The following is a 23,911-nucleotide window of genomic DNA, read 5'->3' on the forward strand; positions in this document are numbered from 1 at the left end:
TCTCATTGTTTTTCCTAATTAACTTTCTGTTAACTATCAAAATTAAGGTGACACCGAATAATAAAAAACAAGATGATTTATTAACTATAACTGAATTAAATCTAATTGCTATATGTATATAATAGATTGATCTTATTTAAGGGTTGATAATTTATCATTGTATTTAATTGTAACAATTAGCATTGATTAACCTTATTTTTTATTTCTCTTTGTAACCTTAATCATCCTTGGTCTGCACCTTAATTGTAACAATTAACGACAGCAACGATGATAATATTGTTGATTAAATCAATAGCCAATACATTGAATTATTTATTAAAGTTAATTGTTAATCATTGAAAGATTAATTAACTGAGCAACTGATTAACTGTTAATCTGGTTTTTCATGTTCATATTAATAATTGAATCCTATCAGCCAACAAAAATGATCATCAAATTGATTGCTAACAATTAAGTAAAAACTTTCACTTGAGATTAACATGTTTCAGAATTAATATATTTTAATCATCAAAAATTAACTAATAACAATTAACGATTTTTATATATTTATTAATATACAATTTATCAGGTAAATTTTTCCTTTCTAATCAAATTGATTAACATTCAAGTTGATGATTAAACGTTTGATTAACATGATTCAGTTTAATCAATTGAATATCAAAAACTTTTTTACCTTCAACTTATACAATTAAAACTTTTGTTAGTTGATTGTTACACCAACAATTTAACAAATTACCATTAAGGTTTACCAATAGTTTTCGGGTACAAATCAACATCAAACCAACAATCAAAAAGTTAAATTGTTAAATCATTTTAAGGTGTGTTGTTGATAAGTGTTGTTAGTTAATCAAATCATTATTAATGATAATGTTATATGTTTATTTTAATCAACATATCTCAACAATTAACCCGATTTTTAAATTCATTTGTTATTATTAAATTGTATTTTTAATTTCTTGGTGGTCTTGCTTATGATATAATTATGATTAGCATTATAATAGTAGGATAATCTTGGACATGATGATTATCATTATGATTAAGATTTACTGATTCACAATTAAGATAATGGTTAAAGATTATACTTTATTTATTATATTATATCAACGTTATTTTGAATAATTAACTTTAATCATCACTTTTGATCATTAAAACAATATGATAATTAAGATTTTGTTGATTGTTATTAAAAATAATCACTAAATATAAAAGTGATTAAGAAAAATCAAAAACGTTGATTAGTTGATAGCAAATCGATGAGTATAAACAATTAACATATGATCCAATCAAACTAAGATTAACATTGATGTTAATTGTTGACTATTAATTAACTATGTGCTTGGCTATACACTTACAAAGGTAATTTTATCAATCATGATAATACAATTTAATTTAATTGTTCAATATCTGTATCAATGTTGAATAGCATCCGCTTTTTTATCATCTCACGTTGATGATGGCGATCATCATCATCATCATCATAATCATCATCATTATCTTCATCATCCATGCTATTCAATTCAACTCTTAATTATGATGATATCACAATCAACAGTAAAAATAATCCGGAAACAATTTACTTAATCACAACAACAACAACAATCACGCTTTAATTTAGTGGCCTTGTTTTTATTCAAAAATGATGCAGATGAAAAAAGATGATGAAGGATGATAAGGATGATAAAAGAGATTAGCTAATCATGACCAGTAAGATGAAGATGATCCTTATCCTTAATCCTCATCTTGATCACTTTTCATTACATTATCTCATTAATACTTTTACCCTTTTTTTACACCATAACCTAATTAATTTTCATCCTTTTAATCATCAACATCACTCATCATCATCATGATAACTTTTAAATCTCATCATGATCAATATCTCAATTCTGAATGTGATCCATGAAATTCATCATCTGCTCTTCATGATGAAATCCATTTCATCCTTGGTTTCACTTTCCATTGAAGAAATAGTATAAAAAAATAAGCTCCAAATTTCAATGAGTTTATAATGTAAAAGGAAATGAATTGAATACATGTATATTTATTCAGATACATGAAAAATTTCACCATGATTATCATGTATATCATGTGTATATCTCATGAATACATGTATGTACATATAGATTATCTGGAAGAGTGAAAATTCTGGGTCAGAATTTTGTTTTTTTCTTCTTCTTCTATTATCCATTACTCAATCTCCATTTTCTATTCACATGTAATCCATTTTATTCCATTGATTTCCTTCCGTTTCCTTTATTTAAAATCATCTCATGGTTTCCCACCCATGAATCGTATCATGTTGGTTGTTTATCATCATTTACAAATCACTGAATTTGTTGAATTGTTGTGTTTTCATTAATACAATCAAACTGATCATCCTGACAACACACCACTGATCTTGATTTTTTTTTCGTGTTTACATTTTTCAAGGTTAAATTATAACCAAATTGTTAACAATTAGTCCAATTTTTCATCTTAATCATCTTCTTCCAATCTTTCTGATTGTAATATATTTTCATAATCAACTAATTGTGATCAAATCAATGAACTTCCCCCCTCTCTCTCTATCATTTAACTGAATGATGTTTGTTGAATATTAATCATTAAACAATTAAAGGAGTTAATTGTAACCCTAACCCTAAATTGTAATAAGATAATTGTTAAAATTTAAACTTTACCCTTGACAAACCTGTTAATACAAAAAACAAACAATTAAACAATTATCTTAATCATCACCAGGTAATAATAATAAATTGTGATTGTTATGATAATTAAACTTAAGTCACAACAATATAATCATTTGTCCCTTTGAAAACAAAGATTCTGCTCCCTCTCGGTGAAATGATTAACATGGTGATATAATTGTTAACTTAATTGTAACGATAATGATTTTGAAACTAAATGATGATCAACACCAACAACTACCAGGAATGTTAATTGTTACACTGAAATCAACAACAACAATAAACCATATCAAGTGAATTGTTTTCTGATTGCTGGTAACTGTTTTATCATCATCATCTTCATCATCTATTGTAATTCATAGTACGAGAGATGATGAAGACAAGTGATTTTTACCTTGAAGCAATGATGATGACGATGATGATGATGAGAGAGGAAGTACTCACCCGTGCGTGGATTGTCAGTCTGATGGAGGTTATTATAATCATCATTATGATTATAATGATATTAGTTTAGCTCATTAAGGACCCAACGGGTTCATGATGGAATATCCATCAGGCCAATGGCTTCTCACAAGAATTTAAATTGTTACTGTTAATTGTTGTTACCCTTAAATATCAACAATCAACTATCAATCGGCATTTGTATTGTTTATTGTAATTTTCCTTCATCATCAAGATTATCATCTTAATCTTGATTAACTACCAACGAATCTATGATTTAAATCAATTTATCTAATAATTTATTTTCCTTGATTGTTCAAACTGTCCAAAAATAATTTTCTAACAATTTTAATTGTCTCCATTTGATTGTAATGATGATAGGATTTACTTTCAATCCTCTTAATCTCTCAAAATGATTAACGAATCATAAATCATTGTGTTGATTAATTGCTGTAATCTTTCAATTGTTTATGTCTAATTTTGCCTAAGGAGGTAAAAACGTTTACGATTTAAATTGATTGTGATTGTATTTATAATTCCCATCGGTTACTATTAATATCATCATTTTGATTGTTAATGATTATCATGTTATTTATGATCAATTAGTTTATTTATTTTCTCTGATTTAACAAATCATCTTGATTAACTTTCTTGTTTCTGGTTTTTTTTTGCTGCTTTTGTGTGCCTGTTAATATTATTTGATATTCTGTTATCATGGGAAAATGATAATCTATTAATAATTAACTCTAATTTTAGTTGATTGTTAATTGTTTCGAGAAAAAAAAACAAACTGTTAACAGTTTCAATTTAGTTAATTCAATTCAATTACCCTCATAGTTGATTGTTCATTTACCTGGATATTGATGTTTATTTGTAAGAATCACAATCCTATTCATTGTTGTTTTGATTGATTTTTTTTTCTATCACAATTTATGATTAACTTTTAATTTTCTCATGATGATGATTTATAATCAATTGATTTTTTTAGAAATGCTTTTAATTTTAACAATTAAAAAAAGTTTTTCTCCTGTTTAATATAAAAATTAAGGTTCAAGGGATTTTACAATTAGTTGATTGTTTGGATAATTTAATGATGATTAAAATTGATGATTATCAACAGTTAGTTAATTTGTTTGATGAAACTTTTTCAGGTAAAACTTTTGCAATCATGTTAATTGTTACAACAATTGCAACATTTAATTGTTGTGATTTAACATTAGTTTACAATGAGAGATGATGAGGATGAAGATGATGAGGAAGATGAATTAATCATCTTAAGGCTTGTTAATTATAATTAATAATCAGCAGAAGCAATTGAATTAAATCAACAGGAGCAGCTGAAAGTTTTTACGTTTGAATAATTTGTTTTGATTTCAATGGTTGATTTTGATTATTATTAAGAGGATTAACTAATTGATTTATCCTGATTATCATAATTAAGGTAAAGGTAATAAAAATATTAATCACAAAGAGTGAGTGAGAGAGAGAGTATAATGATGATAATGATGATAAGAGTGAGCAAATAAGAGAAAGCAAAGTGAGAGTGATTAAGTTTAGAGGTTAAGAGAAGAGATTATAAAAAAAAGGTAACTTAAGAAGATGAAGAAAGAGGAAGATTTAATTAAGAAGAAAGAGATTGGATTTCTCTTTCTTTCTAAAATAGAAAGAGAAAGATGATGAGGGGGAAAGAGAAATAAAGAGATGGATGATAGGGGAAAAGTTCTAGAGGGAGTAAAGTGAATGTTCCATGTTACTGGTTGAGTGAAGGTAACCAAGAAAATGACATAACATATCCCTGACTCCCTCATTCTCACCCTATCATCATCATGTATGAAAAGAAAGACTCTCTCTCTCTCTTATCATCTTTCCTTTCATTATCATCTTCTCTCCTCTCTTGTTTCTCACTCTAAAGTTGCTCACTCACTTCAGTTGTTATCCAGACTCAAGAGTCTTAACTTCATCTCTTCAGCTAACCTTTTTTGCTTCAACTTGAATACAACTAATAACATAACAAATTGTTGTTGTTAATTTAAATTGTTCAACTTAATTGTAGCCAAAATGTGATCACAATTTAATCCAAGTTTTTTTTTCTTCCTTAATTTATTCTTAATCATCTTTTTCATCTAATCACATGTAAAATTAAAAATCTTTATCAAGTTGATGACATTTAAGTTGCCTTTTCATTCATCAGTCATTCACATTTATCCTCATCATCTCTTCCTTATCCCAATCATCATCATCTTACAATCTTCTTCATCTTCCTAATCCACCCCCATTTCCTAATCATCTTCACTTTGCCAAGAAAATATCATCATTATGATTATTGTAAAGCTCATCAAAATTAATCGGTAACAATTAACAGCAACAATTTAAGTTACGAACCCAAAAAAAATTCAGTGATCCCTTAGTCGTTTAAGTTTGTTGATCCAATCGGAATATGTTTTTAATTACAATTAGTTAACTGTGATCATAATTATCAGTGTGTCCACATAATCTTCCTCTAGTGTCATCCAACAATCAACAATTAATATAAATTGTTGTGTATTAGTCTCTCTCTCTCTGATTGTTGATTTTGTTTGTATCTTTTTCTTAATTTTTTGCTTTTCGGCCAAATTTCAATCAACAATCACCTAAATCATTTATACTTAATTGTCACCTCAAAATTGTGCTTCATTAATTGTTACTAATACAGTTAATCAGGAGGAGAAAAAAACTCCATCCACTGAATGGAATCAACAATCTCAACCAAGAATCAACAGCAATTAAAACCATCAGCAAGCAAGAAACAATTAATATCAAAATCATCACCAGTTAATTTATTAAATTGTGTCTTTAAATTAACCAATGAAGCCAACATGTTTGCCAAACTATTGTCACCTAAATCATCAAAACTATCAAGGTAAATGAATGAAAATTGAGTAAAAAAAAAATGAACAACTCCAACAATCAACTGTTAATTGTTATTAAATCAACTATTGTTTAAAAGTTTTTAAACAAAATTATAAATCATTATCATGTTGATCGTTTAATTGTTTGAAACACACAATCAAAATGATTGTTGTTATATTAAGATACTCATACAAACACAAACACACAAAAGGCAATATCGTGAACATGATTTTACAATACAACAACATCCTATGTCTATTAAATCAACTGATTATCTTCATCTTTTCACTAATTGTAATCAGACAATAAGGTTAAACACTCACACAACAAAGATGTTGATGAGTCTTAATAATAACCTACCTAAAAATTTACCTGTTCAATTACAATTTACCTTTTACAGTCGCTTGCAAACCTTAGGAGCGTGATTATGTTTTCTTTAATATTTTCATTCTGTTGCATCATTATGTTTACCTAGGGAACCTGTTTAAGATGATGATGATGATTTTTTCTCAAAAGCATCATCATCATCATCCTCTTGATATAATTGAGAGGGAAAACTATGATTACCTGTGACTTTTATATAATAGCCCCACTATTTACCTTTGAACCTAACCCATAGTTTAGGTTGTTGTTGTTGTTGATCATCATTAACCAGAACTTGAAAAGTGAATCTCCCATTTTCATCATCATCATCATCATTTTCTGACAAAAAGAGAGCAAAAAGGAAACCCTTCATCATCACCTTGATCATTATCATCATTAACACCCACAAAAAACATCATCTTCATGTCCACAAAACGATCAAGATGAAGATGAAGATGAAATGTTTCCTTAGAACTTTTTTTCTCTCTCATCTCATCATTGTATTGGCTTTTTAAGGTCAGAGTTTTTTTAAACTTCTAATTAGTGTTTTCTATTTAATATCTTCACCTTTTTTCAATCACAATTTCTTACCTTTCGTTTCTTAATTCAAAAGGGATCACCATCATCAATATTATCTTCATCTTCATCCTCATCATCAGCGAAATCTTCTCATCTTTTTGCTTCTTTTTTTTCCTCTTCTTCCATATTAAGCATTTTCTCTAAGCTTTTTCCTCTCTTACATCTTATATTTTTTTTCTTTCTTTTTTTTATTAGTATTTCATCTTCTCTTCTTAATGGGTTGTACATCTTACTTTCTTTTCTTTTTTTTCATCATCATCATCATCGTCATCTGAATGAGTTTTTTCTTTCTTATTTTGAAACAAGAAGGAAGAAAAAAGTTCTAATGATTCTCCTGGAATTAAATTACCATGAGAAGAATTAGAAAGTTGGAATGATTCTGAGTCCAGAATCTTTTCTCATGTTCAACCGAACCTTCATCTCTACCTTATCCTCCTCCTCCTCTCTTAGTCCTCTCATCTTTGTCTTCCTTGTCTTCATTTCATTCTCCTCCTTACAAATTACATCTCTCTCTCTCTCTCTCTCTCTCTTGCTCACTAAATAGTTCAATTAATTACTTTTGCAGTGATATCTTAATTCATTCATTAATTTGATTCGATTACTTTAAATTGCTTGATATTCCAACTCATAGAATCCATTGTTCATCATTCATCTTAATCATAATGATAATCAAATCTTAATTATCTTCCAACTTGTTGAGTTAATCTTGAAAACTATAATCTCTTAATTGTATTCCATTAATTTTAATCATGTATATTAAATTTCCTGAGACATGATGAGACTGATTCATTTTCTCACCTCATCATATTACTCCTTATCACCAAGATTAAGCTTATTAATCGTTAATTAATACTTGAACAATTAAAGTATTCAACAAGAAAACCTTAACAATTAAAATGATCAACTTTTCACTTGATATAATATCAATTTTGTTTCACTTTCACAACCAATCCAATCAACTGAATCAATTGTTGATTAATTGCTCATTTATATTTGATGTGTCTCCTGTTTTTTTATTTGATTGTGATTAACATTGATCGGTTATTTATTGATATTGTATAACAATCAATTTAATCAATTTAATTGTTACAATGATTAGGAAGAGAAAAAAAAAGTTTCTATTTGTTCAATTTAATTTTCAAATTTGATGAATGAAAGATTAACCCGGAATTAATTGTAAACCATCAACACAATCAACAATTTAACAATAATCAGTGAGCTTCAATATTTACCTTGCAATTAAATTAGATGATGAGGATGATGAAAAAAAAGGGCAAACATTTATCATCTTCATCATCAAGTCGATCATTTTTTCCTACCTGAAAATTTCATTTTGATTGATAATTATCATGATGATGATGTTTAAATTGTATCTAAATCAGTTACTGATTGTAAGTTACCTTTCAACGTCCATCATAATCATCATGTCTCGATCATGATAATGATTCAATTATTCATTGAACTTTTTTTCTTCCTTTTCTTCAACCAATGAATATATTATTTCCTTGATATTTACTAATAGAAACAAACCTAAAAGCTTATCACTTTCACCTAATCATTTTCAATCTTATTCCTGATCATGTTGATGCTTCTGTGTAAAAGATGATCAACTATCATGATGATTAAATTAACTATTAATCATTAAAATGATGATAATAGTGATTGAAATTAAAGTAACAGCAACTTGATCATCACTGCGAAAGTTTAAAATTCAATTTGATTTTCAATTTACCTCATCCTTTGATCATCATCATCATCATCATCTCTCTCTCTAAATATTATTATCATCACCTACTCTCATATTCACATGAAGTTCACTTCCTTTTCATCATCATAATCATCATATCAATTGATTTGAGCTTGAAAATTTCAATTACCATTGAAAATACATGTTAGGTAAATTACTTTGATGCAACAGGAATAATAATAATAATGATTGAAACTAATTATAAATTGTTTACAATTGAATTGATGCCAAAATTGATTATAAGTAGCGAAATATTTTCTCATGAACAATATTATCATCTAGTGGATGTTTACAATTAAACTGTTGCATTGTAATTGTCATGATAATATTTTTTGTCATCAACAATTGAACAAAAGTCCAAAATTATATATATAAGGTGACACCTTAAGTCAATACAAATATTCAACCTGAATTAATATTAATCATTTTAATATTCAACTCTCATTGTTAACTTGATTGTCCATCTCATTTCTTTTAGAGGTCAGGTCATGATGATTATTATTAATTTTATCATGTCCTTGATTATCATCATTATATTTATATATAATACATGAAAACATGAATCTATTACACCTGGAATGTTGTGATTAATCAAATTTAAGATTCAAATGAATCAGGGGAATGAATATTTCTCATCATGATGGAAAAGATTATCAATGATGAGATAATCACAACAATCTTATCACCTAATCTATCCCTTTCCCTTTGACCGTGAGACTTTTCCCTGAGGTCATCTGTGTATATCATCTTGTAAACCTTGACGATATGGTCATTTGACTTTTGGTCAGTCACTTTAAAACAAAGATGAAGATGAGAAAATCGTTTTTTTTATTGTTACAATTGAAATTTGAGTCAAGTAGTTTCTCTCTCACTCACTCCCTCTCCCTCCCTCCTCTCTCTCTCTCTCTCTCTCTCTCTCTCTCTCTCTCTCGCCTTGCACGTTATGCTTTTACTACGACGTGTTTGCATTTATCATCTTCATCATTCTCTTTCTTTTTCGCCATCATCATCTTACATCCTTTCGGTGCTTTCTTGATGCTTTTCCCTCTCTCTCTCTCTCTATTAGAATCTTTTTGCTCTCTTTTTGTTTATCATCCACTTCCTACTATCTTTAAAGTCTCTTTCTCTCCTCCCTCTTTCTTCTTCTTCTTCCTTATCATCATGATTATCTTCTTCCTTTCGCCTCTTTTTTTTCTGTCTACATACAAGCTCGTTTCTTGATCTTCTTTCAATGACTCTATTGGCATGCTTCCGATTTCATGGTTTTCCAAGTCATTTTCATCAAGAAGAAGATGATGATAATGATGATGACGATGATGATTAAGACACAAGCCAACGATCTCTCATCTTACCTTGTTTCCGTTCTCATCATGTTTATCTTTCAATTTCATTATTCACAATCTTCCGATTTTCAAGTTTCTCAATCTCTCTGACCATTTCCTTACCAATGAATTTTATTATTATCAAAACGATCACGATTATTATTACAATCATTATCCAACTGATTGTAATCAATTTAATCATTTCCCACAATATATATTACACTCTTATGATAACCTTATTTAGGTTAATTGTTGATGAGAATTGATTGTTAGTAACAATGTTACCAATACTAAATACCTTTTCCGATTGTCTATCAATACCATGATTGTAATAATAATTTGTAAATTGTTATCAAAAAAAAAAGTTTAATGATTATCGTTATCGTTGAATATGTGATTTGATTGCTGGTAGACTAACGCTTGAAACAATTGATTGTTAACTGTTAATCACTTCAAGGCTCTTATTTTGCTACATATTAATCAACCTTACTCTCTCTATCTCTCATCTTAATTGTTTACAATCAGTGTTAATTATCATTAGTTTTGTTGATTGTTTTTCCAATTCAAGTTATAATCCAAAAGAGGAAGAAAAAAGTTACCCCACTTTTATTATTTCTCTTTCTTTTTCTCTTTCTTTTTTTCCCACCCTCGCCGGTTCACCTTCCACCTCCTCCCAGTCAATTACTTCCTGTATTATTATTATTCAATCAACTAATTTAGTTAATTGTTTTACAACCTACAAGGTTAAAAGGAAAAACCTAATCAAAGTTTTAAAAAAATTGGCAAAGTTGATTAACACACAACTGAATCAATGTCACAAATTAAGTTCAGTGTTAATTATTCACCATTGATAACAATTAAACTTGATTGTTGATGATCCTCATTATAAATCTACTTATTATAATCAATTAACTAATTGTGTCAAGTGTAAACAAATGTAAGTTTTTACTTTTATGATTAAGGAAATTTGCTAGATCTGATTAAGATTAATTTTCTTCCACTGGTTTAATTGTTGTTGTTAATATAATATTTTGATTGTTAATGATGATTGAATCCTAATAATAAAACATGATGATAATCAACTGAATGTGTAGGTGGATTAAGATAAATCTTATTAGTTAAATAATGAACACTAATGAGGATTTCCTTTGTATTTAATTGTAAACAATCAACATGACTGACAATCCAACATTGAATTGTGATCAACAATTTTAGTACATAATAATTATGATTGAATGTTGTGGTCATCATTATAATCACCATCATCTTAATCATTAAAGATGCTGATGATGTTGGCTAATTGATAATAATGAGCAATCCCAATAATGAAACTAATTGTTGTTGATTTGATTCACATTGCTAATTGATTATTTTTGCTTCTTCGTCTTCAACTTTAATTGGACTCAAAGTAATTGTAATAATAATTGTAGCTCTTGATTGTTGATGATATTTAATCATTAAGGATTGGTAGTTATTATTATCATTATTATTATTGTTAAATGTTGATCAGTTTCATGTTGATTATATTTAATATCTTTATCTTGTATAATCTACATGATGATCATGATCAACGATGATTATGATTGTAATTGTTTTTGATTGATGTTTATCATGAACTAAATCACCATCAGGCTTTGTAATGATGGTCAAGACCAAAATGATCATATTTATGTCAATCAAATACAATCTAATCATGATAATAAGCCACTTGCAATTATAACGGTTAACCAGTCAGCTGAATGAAAAAATATATTTTTCAACAAAATGAAAACAAGATTAAGATTTACAGTTTTAATTACAATCTAATTAATCAAATTACTGTTTGCTGACCCAATTTACATGATACATTTTTCATTTTGAACTTGGAATCTTAATCATGATAATCATCATGATCATCTTCATTTGATTAATGATGATCAACCAGTAACAACAACAACAATTTAATCATATGTAACTGGATCCAAGATTATCCAATTGTTTTTATCAACCATGATCATCAATTTGATTAACTAATTGTTGAAATTAACGACGTTGATGACAATTTGAAAAGCCACAATGAAAATACTTGATACCCTCCCAATATATTATACACAATCAATTAATCATCCTTGGCTTAATTGTCTCGTGTTGATAACCAACAATCAACATTCAAATATTAATAATTATTTTCAGGTTCATTGATAATATTATACAAATTGAACTGATTTTCATGATAACTTAATTGTTAATGTTTCTTTCCTTATGTTCAACTTTAAATTAACCCTTAATTGTTGCTTTCCTTTTCTTGATGAAAATCATTTGATTCTAATTGTAATAATTGGAATGATGATAATTATCATGTATCATTCATGAGACCATTGAATTGATGAGCATGAAAAGTTCAGTTGTGAACTTTTCATGATTGAAACTTTTTTCTCGTGGACAAATTTTCAGGGTTAACAATTTACAGAAATTAATTCATATTTAAGTTAAGCTTTTCAATCAAAAATTAAATTTAACATGCAATTGATTAGATTAACAATTTGATGATTTCTTGTCAATCAATTTGAATCATAATTATTATTATCGTAACAATTATGGCTACTGTTATATTATCATGTTAGATTTGCTTCTTAAATTTCAAACAGCAATTTAATTTAATCATGATTAAGCCAATGAACTTAATACAATTAATGATTACGATGATTATTGTTGTTTTTATTTACCAGGAAAACAATTGAAATAATTAAAACTAATTTATGAGGTAATGTTTTAATTAACCTAATCATTATCAGACAACAACCTTTTACTATTATAATCTGTCAATTAAATTACTATCAACTTGGAGTTTGATTAACAATTTAATTGTGTATCATAATTGCTAGACAATTAATAAATACACTTAATTAGAGATAATTAATTTTTAATCAGTCTATTGTTATAATATGCAGTTAATCAATCAATCAATCAATCAAAAGTTAATAGTCAATATTAGTGATCAGTTTCATTATCAAATGTTTGTCACCACAATGATTAACTAATACTTGAAAAAAAAGATATAACAACAATTAAGAAATGATTATCATTGAAATTATCGGAAAGTAGTCAGGAAATAATTAATTGTCGTTAAAAGCAAAAGATTGAGATTAAATTGTTGTCCTTTGAAAGGATTGATTATCATGAGGTAATTTAGTTAAACACTTTTACCTTTAAATTGTTAATTCAGTTAAGCCTCTAGTCTTGATTTTTATCATCATCTTGATCATCATTTCAACCCTGCCCTTGATCTGGTCTGATTTATTAATCATCATCATCAATTTGCCGTAGGGTTAATTGTTATTAACCTGGGAACCTGAATAAGTATATATAAAAAAATGAAAAGTTATCATTCTGAAAACCAGATTAGCTTGATTGTTGATTGATTTTACTTTTTAATTACCACGTAGATGATGATTATCATAGTATATTAATTATTACCTTTAGCCTGACGCTTGTGAGTTAAATTGTCAAGTTGATCAAGAGCAAAGAGATAAACAAAAAAATAAACAAAAACCCAAATTCTGATCAATATAAACTAATCATAATTGTAAAAATTAATACTACGAGACCTGAATTAGTTAAATAACCTCGATAATTAACCAACAATTTAAAATTTAATCGAAATATTCAATTGCCTGTGATAAACTTTAAAGGAACCGGAAAGTTAATCAGCTTGAAAGTTTTCAATTTAGAGTATGTTTAATTTAGATTATGATCAACAATTAAGAATCAAGGTTACCCTGATTAAATCATTTACCTGTAATAATTTCCGCTTTTTAATACAATTTACCTCCTACTTCTTGATCAATTTTCATGGTCACTTTAATCATTGGTAAATCACGTTGCCCATTCACTTGATTAACTTTTCATTGTTTATGAATATTTAATATTTTCAAAGTATTAACAACAACATCCGTTACTTTTACCATGATAATGATGATCATCTTTCCCTTTTCTTCATCAATCCATTATAATCTTGCTCTTAACATGAAGATGATTATATAACTTTGTCATTTGGTGATTTACTTATCATAATCATGTTAATCTCATTAATCTCTCAATCCTCAGATAATTCATTGAAACTTTGATAGTTCTTGAATATCATATTCATTGTTTTCTTCATGGGGAAAACTATTTTTTTTCAATTGACCATCTTAATGGTTATGATAATCATTTTTATGATCATGATCGTGATGATTTAGATGATGATATTGTCCATTGTAAGTGGACATTTAAGGTTTACTGACCACCTCTCATGATGAAAATGATGATGATCTCTATTGAATCTGAGGCTTTTTCATGGTAATGAAATTTACATGAGCATTTTTGGGAAACAATTTATAAATTACATTGTATTTCTAACTTGACATTGCCTTTAAATCAAAACCAATAAACTGTATCATCTTTTATCATCATCGCCATTATCTTGATCTTCATTTCTCTCTCTCTCTCCTCCCTCAACCATTATTATTATTTAGTATTATCACTTTATCTTCATCTTTTTTTTCATCTCAAAGACTAAATAACTTAGAGTAGGTGGAGAAGATGAAGAGAAGAGAAGAAAAAATGTTCTAAGAATCGAATTTTTCTTCATCTTCTCTTATTCTTTTTTCCTGTTTCCTCCTCCCTTTCTTTTCACTTTCATCTCAGGTACAAATACTTTCATTCTCTCTCTCTCTCTCTCTCTCTCTCTCTCTTTCGTTTTCATCCTTATCATCATCATCATCCAACAAAAAAGGAGGAAAATCTTATATATTTACTTTGTATAAGGACTTTTAGCTTTTCCTCCTTTGGTAATATTTCATTTTCTTTGAGATAATTTCTAACCAATTTCACACTTTATCAGATTGATAATAACAATAATAATTCACATGGTGGAGATAATCATGATGATGATAATCTCTGTAATCAATATCCGCAAAGAATTTCATTCCAAATATATACTCCAAAGAAAAGTATGATGATAGAGATGGAAAAAGTTTGATAATCTTCAGCATGGAAATAGCAAAACTCATTGTTATCCGTATTTGCGGTTATCAATGAAAAATGATTTCTTTTTGTTATCCATCATTTAATTTTTCTAACAATCAACTCACAATTTCGTGATTAATATTACAAACTGACCACCACCCACTTAATTAGTTACGATTTATTTATTTCCTCCTCGGTCAAGTAGATTAACTTATGCAAATGATTGTGTTTTTGTGTGTTGTTAACTTTTCATCCTGTTGTTTACTTTAATCAACAATATCTCAAGGATTCTAACGGTTTCCTCTTTTCTTGCTTTGTTTATCTTTCCATTTACAGAAGTGGCCTCACCCGACGCAATAATAGTAATAAGCGAAAAGAGGATGAAAATGACCTCGAAAATGTCACCCAATGTCGTCCAAATGAAATCGATGTTGGTTTCAACACAACGGAAACAGTTTCGGTCAAGCTGACAAATGAATCAAGTCCACAAGAAACTGTTAAAAACAATAATAACAATTTGATCAATATAAACAATCAACGTAATCAACATCATCTTCATGCTGATTTATCATCATTGTCATCATCATCTTGCCCATCACCTCAATCATCTTGTACTGATAAAAGGAGGAGACGAGGAGTAGTAGGAGGAGGAAATGATAATCAAAGTCAACCTGATCAACTAATTACTGGTGATAATTTGCTGTTACCTTCAACTCATCATGATAATAATGCAAATCAATCAACTAATTGTGCTCAAGTTAATGAGCATCAACAGAAACCAATTGACGATCAACATGATAACCTTAATTCAAATACAATGACGATTGATTCAGATAATCACTTATCAACATCATCACTAGTCAATGAGGTAAGTTAAATGATAACAATTGAACAAGAAAAGAAGTGCAAGAAAAAAAAATCAATTTAATTTCTAACAATCATGATATTATTAAAGTTAATTGTCCTTAATCATTTCCGAAAGTAATAATGATAATAATGATTTAAATTGGTTTACCAAATGATAACATTGAATCGTTTCCATCATCATCATGAGCTTACATTTCATAGTAACTTCCGATTCTGTTTCGCCATCATCATGATATCAATTGAGATTAACAAGGTTGCTTATGATGATGATGATGATGATGATGAGACTTAGTAAATGATAAAGGGTCATTTAGATGATAAAAGATGATAAATGGATGATGATGATTTAGTTTGTTTTTGTTTTTAAGGTTCTGCGGATGAATGGAAATCGAGTTCAAATGTTACTCTCTTATGTTTATTGTTTATTGAAAGGTTCAGTTGATTTTGAGATGATGATGAAAATGAGGATGAGGATGAGGATGATGAAGACAGACAATAACATCTGATTTAGACAGTCAGAGGATGAGGATGATGATGAGACGGAAAAAGGATGAGGATGAAGATGAAGATGAAGATGAGGAATTGAAAAACAACCACAGACTCGATGATCAGAAAAGTTGTTGATTGTTTATCTTGATTGTCTCTGAAAATAATTGTGACAATCAATTTTAATTGTTTGTTGTCAACGTTAATTAACTGAGGTTTAAATGATGAATTTTTATTAATTTATTATTACAAGGCAAAGTTTAATTATTGATACGATCTTTTCTGTAATTAGTTAACTGCTCATTTTGTTAAGTTTGTCATTAGTTTGATGGTTTTTAATTGTTGATCTTAATTATTTTGTTTCTTGGTCGTTGATTATTTAAATTATAGTTGTTAAATTAACTACTTAAATTGTTTCGCTTTTTTGATTTAATTGTTGCTTTTTTATTTCCTCTTAAAAGTTTATCATATTATTATAATGCCGTTAGCATTTCCTGTGTGTTAATCATTTCTTAATTGTTACTCTTGATCAGATTTAAATTTTCAAACGAAAACACTTAAGGTGTTTTCATTTGATGATGATGATGATGATTAAAGTATTTAATTTAATTGTGATTAATTATAATCTTTTTTTGCCCATTTACGCCTTAATTTTATTTTACACATCGATTGATTGTTACAATTAAGTTTCTCCTCGATTGATTAATCAATAACTGTCATGAGTAGATAACAAAATATAATGAAAATTTATTCTTATGAAAGTTTATCAACTAATTTAGTCAGTTAATTGTAATCCATTAATTGTAAACTGATTAACTTTTGCTTTTTTGCTTCTTGATTAAGCTTAAATCTTTGTCAATTTGATGATAATCTACTAATTGTAACCAGGACAATTAGGTCAACATTATCACTTTTTTTGGATTATTTAATTTTTTTTTCGGCGGCCAAAAGTTAATCAAATTTAAAGCTTAACTTTTTGAAAGCGATCCAAAAGTAACTAGAATAAAAAATGATCACAACAATTTAAATTAACAATCAACAATTTAGTGAAGGCGTTTAAATGATAAATTACAATTTGAAACTGTTACTTTTTAATTGTAAACAATTAACCAGTTTTTTTAATTGGTATGGTCAAGGTTAACCAATAGTTTATAATTGGTGTTTGTTGAAACAACAAACTGCTTGACCATAAACAGAATTAGATTTAAATTGATTACAATTTATTTTAAAAAAAATCATTTTTCCTCATCAACCATCAATTATTGATTAATCTTAACCACAATTAACAAATGATAATAAGACCAACAATTAATCAAAAACAATTTAAACCAAAAATTAATAATAAACAACAAAAATTTATAAGAAAAAGTTTCTTTTGGTTAATATCTACCTACACTTTTGTTATCCTATCCCGTTAATACCTTAATTGTAAAAGTTAATTGTTACCATAATTACTGTTGATTTATGTATTTATAAACTCACAATAGAATTAATTATTATTCTTAATTGTTACAGGCTTATCGAAATGAATGTATTCAATTGCGTCAACGAGTTCGAGAATTGGAGCAACAGAATCGATTGTTAACTCTTCTTTTAGCGGAACAATTAGTAAATTCATCAACTAATTCAGTTGATAATCGAAGTAAATTGGACAAATTAATGGCAATAAATAGCTTGACAAATAATTTACCACAATTAATCAGGTAAATACAATCAATAAGCATAAGAAAACAAAACAGAATCACCAATAACAATTGAATACAAAGGAATCACAATTAACGTAAAAAAAATTCAACGATCAATTATTTGATTGTAGCAATTTAAAAGTTTCAATGGGTTTTTCAACTTAACCATGATTTTGACCTTTTTTTGATAGTTAGTAAATTGGAAAAAAATAGTAAGATTGGTTGAGGTTAATTAGTTAATTGAACTTAACCATTTAGATTGTTGGAATCAATTGTTAATTTCCTTTACCATTCAGTTACAATAATAATAGTTAAATGATTTTATTGATTTCTGGTTAATTTTATATTATGTTACCTTAAGTGTTTATTGTTACAATTAGAAGGTCTCTTTTGTGTGATCACAATTTACTAATCATTTATAACAATTTTACAATTTTTCAGTGAATATGAATCAACCTTATTGGATAATAATAGTAATCATGATGAAGTATCAATCATGAATTCATCTCCACCAGGTCAAGGTCATTTAATGAATGAATCTAAAGGAATCACATTAACTTGTGAGTCGGATTATTGTGGATCAATGGGAAATAATCATCCTGATCATCATTATCATCATCATATATTCAATAACAACAACAATCACCATGATGATGGTGATGAAACTGAACGTTCAGATAGATTGGTGAGCATGAGTAAAGATAACTCAATGCTTGGTTTTAACCTTACCCATGTAAATATTGATCGATGGAGGAAGATAGAAGAAGATAAATCGAAAACAAAAACAACAACAACAACACAATTAACATCACAACCTAATTTACCAATAACCAACCAGTTAACCAGTCATTCAATTTTACCTTTAACACCAATAAGTGAAACAATTAACACAATTAATTTAGAACCGTTATCGTCGAGTTCACTTTCCTCTGTTTCTTACCTTGATCATCAGAAAAAGTCATCGTACATCAACAACCTGATTGAAAACAATTCAACACTTTTCACCTCCACCTTATCCTCCTCTCCCACCACCTCCACCTTGACTACCACCACCACCATAACCTCATTGCCCTCTTCATCTGACCCCTTTACCACCACCACCATAACCCCCACCTTAACATGTACACCAGGTAGCACAGTCTCAACTTCAACACTTACAGCCTTGAACTCAACTCTGATTGGGTCACCTTCATCATCTCTATCATTATCACCACCACAATCACCTAAGAAATTAATTACATCGTCAATCCTTGATCCAAATTCTAGTCTATTTCAATCAAGTAACACTGTTAATTGTTCACCATCATTATCATCTTCAAATCAATTAGAGAAACGGATTCTTTTTATATTATCCTCGAATAATAATAATAATCATAACCATAAATATTTCAATTCCACCTTATCCTCCTCATTATCATCATCTTCATCTTCATCATCATCCTCATCAACTTCTTCTTCAGTTTCAACTGATAAGATTAACTGTGATAATCGTTTAATCAACAAACCAGGTAATTTAGCCCTTAGGACATTATCGGGTTCATCAAGTAAATCAATTGTTTCCCTTGAGAAAGATAGTCCAGCTTCAAGTGCAACCTCATTTGACTCAAATGGTGAACTTACCTCAAAAGATGAAGGCTATTCAACAATGTCCAGTGATGTCCAGTCTGATATTGGAAACAATAACAATGGTTCAATTGTTACAATCAATACTACAGCCAACTCTCAATCAACAACGATACCAAGCAAAAATGAATCAACAATCAATTCAATTTTGGACGATAAAGAATCAGTAACATCATCAACAACAACAACAACCAATGAGGATAATAAAACTAACCGATCATTTCTAATACTGACCTCATCACCACCACCATCACATTTAACACCCTCACGAACCATTAAACCTCCTCCTCCACCACCATCAGGTTCAGCAGCGGGTTCATCATTGTCAACTCTTCTTCACCTGAAACAACAACAACAATTAAAAGTTGAAACAATTGAGATTAAATCGGAACCAAAGAAAATGGGAGTTAACGGATCACCAACAAATTCAATTCCATTAACATTCATGTCAACAGTTAATCCAATTGTTGTTGGTTCAAGTCGATTAACAACTTTTAAATCATCTCATCAAAATGATTGTTTGGTTACATCATCACCATTAACAACAATCAACAATAATCGTAAAAACAATAAGATGGAATTAGTTTGTGAGAAAGATTCTGATTTACTGATTGCAGATACAATTAAACTTAATTGTAACAATAATATAACAACAACGACAGGTATTAAAAATCCTTCCCAATCAACAGTAACAACAATTAAAGGTGATGCTGATGATAAATCATCAAATTGGTTGCATAGTATCAACAATGATAACAAGGAAAGAGAGGAAAATGATTCTCAATCAGTTAATTATTGTAAAAATCAAATTGTTAACTGTGATTTCATTAGAAAGTCAAGAAAAAGTTTTAATGGTAAATTATCAGCTCATCGATACACTTTCCCTCCGGTGGTAACTCGACCTGTAGCCAATACCTTGGACGATATTGAGTGGACACCTTGTCTTATTTATCAGCCATCAAAACCACCAACTGACCATCAGGGTGACAATTTAATTACTGATAAAAATGACCGTTTCTCTAATTGTGAATCAAGTTTAATTACTACAGCTGAGAAATCAACTTCCGCTGATTTTGATGATGATGAATCAAGATGTCTAGTTAATAATCGTGAGGTAATCATTTATCAAGATAAAAGGAAGAGAAGTGGAAAAAATCATCATCATCATCACATGGGAAAAGTTGAAGATGATGTTAATCTTGATGGGAAAACTAATCAACTGAATCAAGTTAAATGCGATTCTGTTGATTGGAGGAGTAAAATTGGAAGACGGAAAAGTGCCATTTCCAAAGGATCAGATTGTGGTTCATTGATGATGAAAACAGTTAAAGATACTACAGCTGATGATGAAGATGAATATGATGATAGTGATGATGGTGATGAGGAAGAAGATGAAGATGAAGGAAAGAGGGAAAAAATGAAAAGAAATCATAAAATTGACCAAAAGAGGAAGATGAAAGTTTATCATAAGTTTCCACCGGCACCAGAGTCAAGTTCATCTTCCCATGGATCTCAATCGTTAAATCGTTGGCATTCCGATTCTCAGTTATATTCTGATTCCATGAAACAAGATAAACCACCGGTGGAAATGAGACAAGTAGATGTTAATTGTCGATCAAATTGTCGCTTTCCCCGTCGTCATCGTGATATAACCAATGTTTCTCATCCTTGTCAATCTTTCGCATCGACTTGTAAACGATCATCTGGTTATATTAGACGTCGCATTAAAAGGGAGGATCGAGCGCGAATTGATGAGTCCCATCGATGGTCAACACTTTCTACTTCTAGTTCTGCTCTATCTGATGGCCTGGAAGCGCCAATCTACTGTGAACGTCGTCGATATCGACCTCGACTTCCAATGACAATAACAACGACTCATATTGATTCAACTGGAACCGAAATTTACTCCCAAAGACGGAAACTGGAACAGGGAATTCAATTCATACAATGAAATACATTTCATCTGATGAAAATCACTCGGCGGATGATGAAGATAGTGCTGAGCGTTTTGTCTCCCGTTGGCTTCATAAAAGCGGAGGTGGACTTCGTTGGGACGATTCTGAGGTTACCTGGAAATTGAATGAATCTCTTGATTGGCCTGAGCCAATTGAATTAGAAAATGATAATTGTCTTTCTTCAACCTCATCACCGCCATCAATATCAACATCAGCAGATAAGCAACAAGAGGGCGATGGTGATGATGATGATGATGACAATCAAATTATCACACATTTAAATAATGATGATACGTTTGAAGAGATACCATTGATTGATGATGATTCAAGTGAATCAGAAAAAATAGAAATCACTTCAACAATTAACATTAATAATCTTAACGATAGAAATAGTTACAGTGTCTTAATCTCACCCTGTGTTGATGAAGTGGGTGAGGTAGATGTGAGTCACGAAGGAGGTGGGGAGGGTTACATATCCTCCGATCAAGCTTCGTCCGTACCCGATGATGGCCTAACACCGGAGACTCATTTCAATGGTGACTTTTACCGACTCTGTTCAGTTGGATCTCGAACAAGTTTACAACAACCTGATGATGAAATTAGTCTTCCACCCTCATCATCTGGAGCCTTATCATCACTTTCATCATCTTCATCACCTCCATTGACAGATGTCAAAGAGCAGGATGAAGATGAGGAAGATAATCAAGATGATGCTGTTAATTATGTTGATAATGAGACTAAAATTGTCTTAAAACAATTAACCAATTCTAATGATGATGAATTGTTGATAATAACAACGACAACCTCAACCAATAATAGTAATAATTACAACCATCAGATACAATCTTCTAAATCATTTGATTATAATCATGATGGAACATCATTAATTAACTCACAATCAACTAGTTCATCGGGTCAATTGTCAACGGTGGTGAAAAATGTTCACTCAGATGAAAATTTAACTTGTACACCCGATGAATTACAATCAACTGATTCTGTAAATGAAATGTCAATTTCTCCAATGATTATGATGATTAATTCATTAAAATCAATCCAGTGTCTTTCATCATCATCTCCTGATAAATCAGTAAAATCTGAACTAATTGATAAAAATACACCAACGTCAACAATTAACACGGGTTTAATTAAAGAAAGTCAATCACCAACTGATTTAAAGGAAATACCTGAAGAGAAACAATTAAATAAAGCAACTATTGAACAATCAGTTTACCTTAATGATGAACATGAAGTAATTAAGGATAATTGTCCAATCTACGAGGAAATCATTGAATCTACAACAATTAAACCTTCAACAACAACAATTAATTGTTATCCTAAACCAATCTTGATTAAATCATCATCAACTAATCAGACAAAATTATCACCAACAAGGATACCATTACCTAAACAAAGTAATTCATTAGATGCAATTAAAATTAACAACAATAAGGATGGATTTAAATTACGTTTTAATTCAACAACAGCAACAACAATTGATTCAATTACCAATAATAATGTTAACAATTTAATAAGCAAATCATTTATCAATCAACATCAAGTTAAAAGGTTAAACAATAATAAGATGATTAACTCTGAAGGATTAAAAGCAACTACATCAAGCTCATCGTCGTTAATCAATAAAAAAGTTGGAACTGAATTAAAAAGTTTCAATAAGATGATGATGGAGATTAAAGCTCGGATGGAAAAGAATAACAATCAAATTAATCATAATCGACTTTTTAATCGTAAATTAAATGAATCAATTCCAAGTATTGAAGAGTTTGAAAGGAGATTATCTGAAGATAAACAAATGGCTGATAAAATCCGCGAATTTTATTCAATTTTTGAACAATCAACATCACAATTAAACAGTAAAACCAATTTAACTACAATTCCATCATCAACAACAATCAATTCAATTACATCGACAATACCAACACCAATTAAAGGAGTTAAAAGTAACCGATCTCGATCAACCATTTCTGGTGATTTAATTAGAGGAAACAACAACAACAAATTAACAAACAACATTGAAGATATTAAATCAAAGTTAAATTATCCTAAATTGTTACGTTCCAAGGGCATCGGAGGAATGGGAAACAATTCAATCGGCTGTGGCGGAAGTGGACCAGGTATTGGCGGTAATAATAATCCCACCGGTGGTAATGATTCAAGTAAAACAATGAAGGAAGGTCATGAAACCTCATGGGTCCATGTAAGCGGATTCAATGTTGGAAAAGTTTCTGAAACTTATCATGAAAAACACCAACAATTACCACCA

The 23,911-nt window shown here is 29.2% G+C and overlaps 1 protein-coding gene across 1 annotated transcript; it reads left to right on the forward strand.

Annotated features, from left to right (window-relative positions):
* The first annotated feature begins 5,051 nt into the window (after window positions 1–5,051).
* Window positions 5,052–21,823, forward strand: LOC128394002 (nuclear pore complex protein DDB_G0274915-like). The gene is made up of 4 exons (XM_053354240.1): window positions 5,052–6,024; window positions 15,351–15,882; window positions 17,883–18,070; window positions 18,494–21,823. The coding sequence occupies exons 1-4, from the start codon at window positions 5,852–5,854 to the stop codon at window positions 21,624–21,626; spliced, it is 4,026 nt and encodes a 1,341-aa protein (XP_053210215.1). The 5' UTR covers window positions 5,052–5,851; the 3' UTR covers window positions 21,627–21,823.
* The last annotated feature ends 2,088 nt before the right edge of the window (window positions 21,824–23,911 follow it).

Source organism: Panonychus citri, unplaced genomic scaffold (genome assembly GCF_014898815.1).
Source record: "Panonychus citri isolate SS breed McGregor unplaced genomic scaffold, ASM1489881v1 Contig00017, whole genome shotgun sequence".
NCBI classification, from domain to species: domain Eukaryota; kingdom Metazoa; phylum Arthropoda; class Arachnida; order Trombidiformes; family Tetranychidae; genus Panonychus; species Panonychus citri.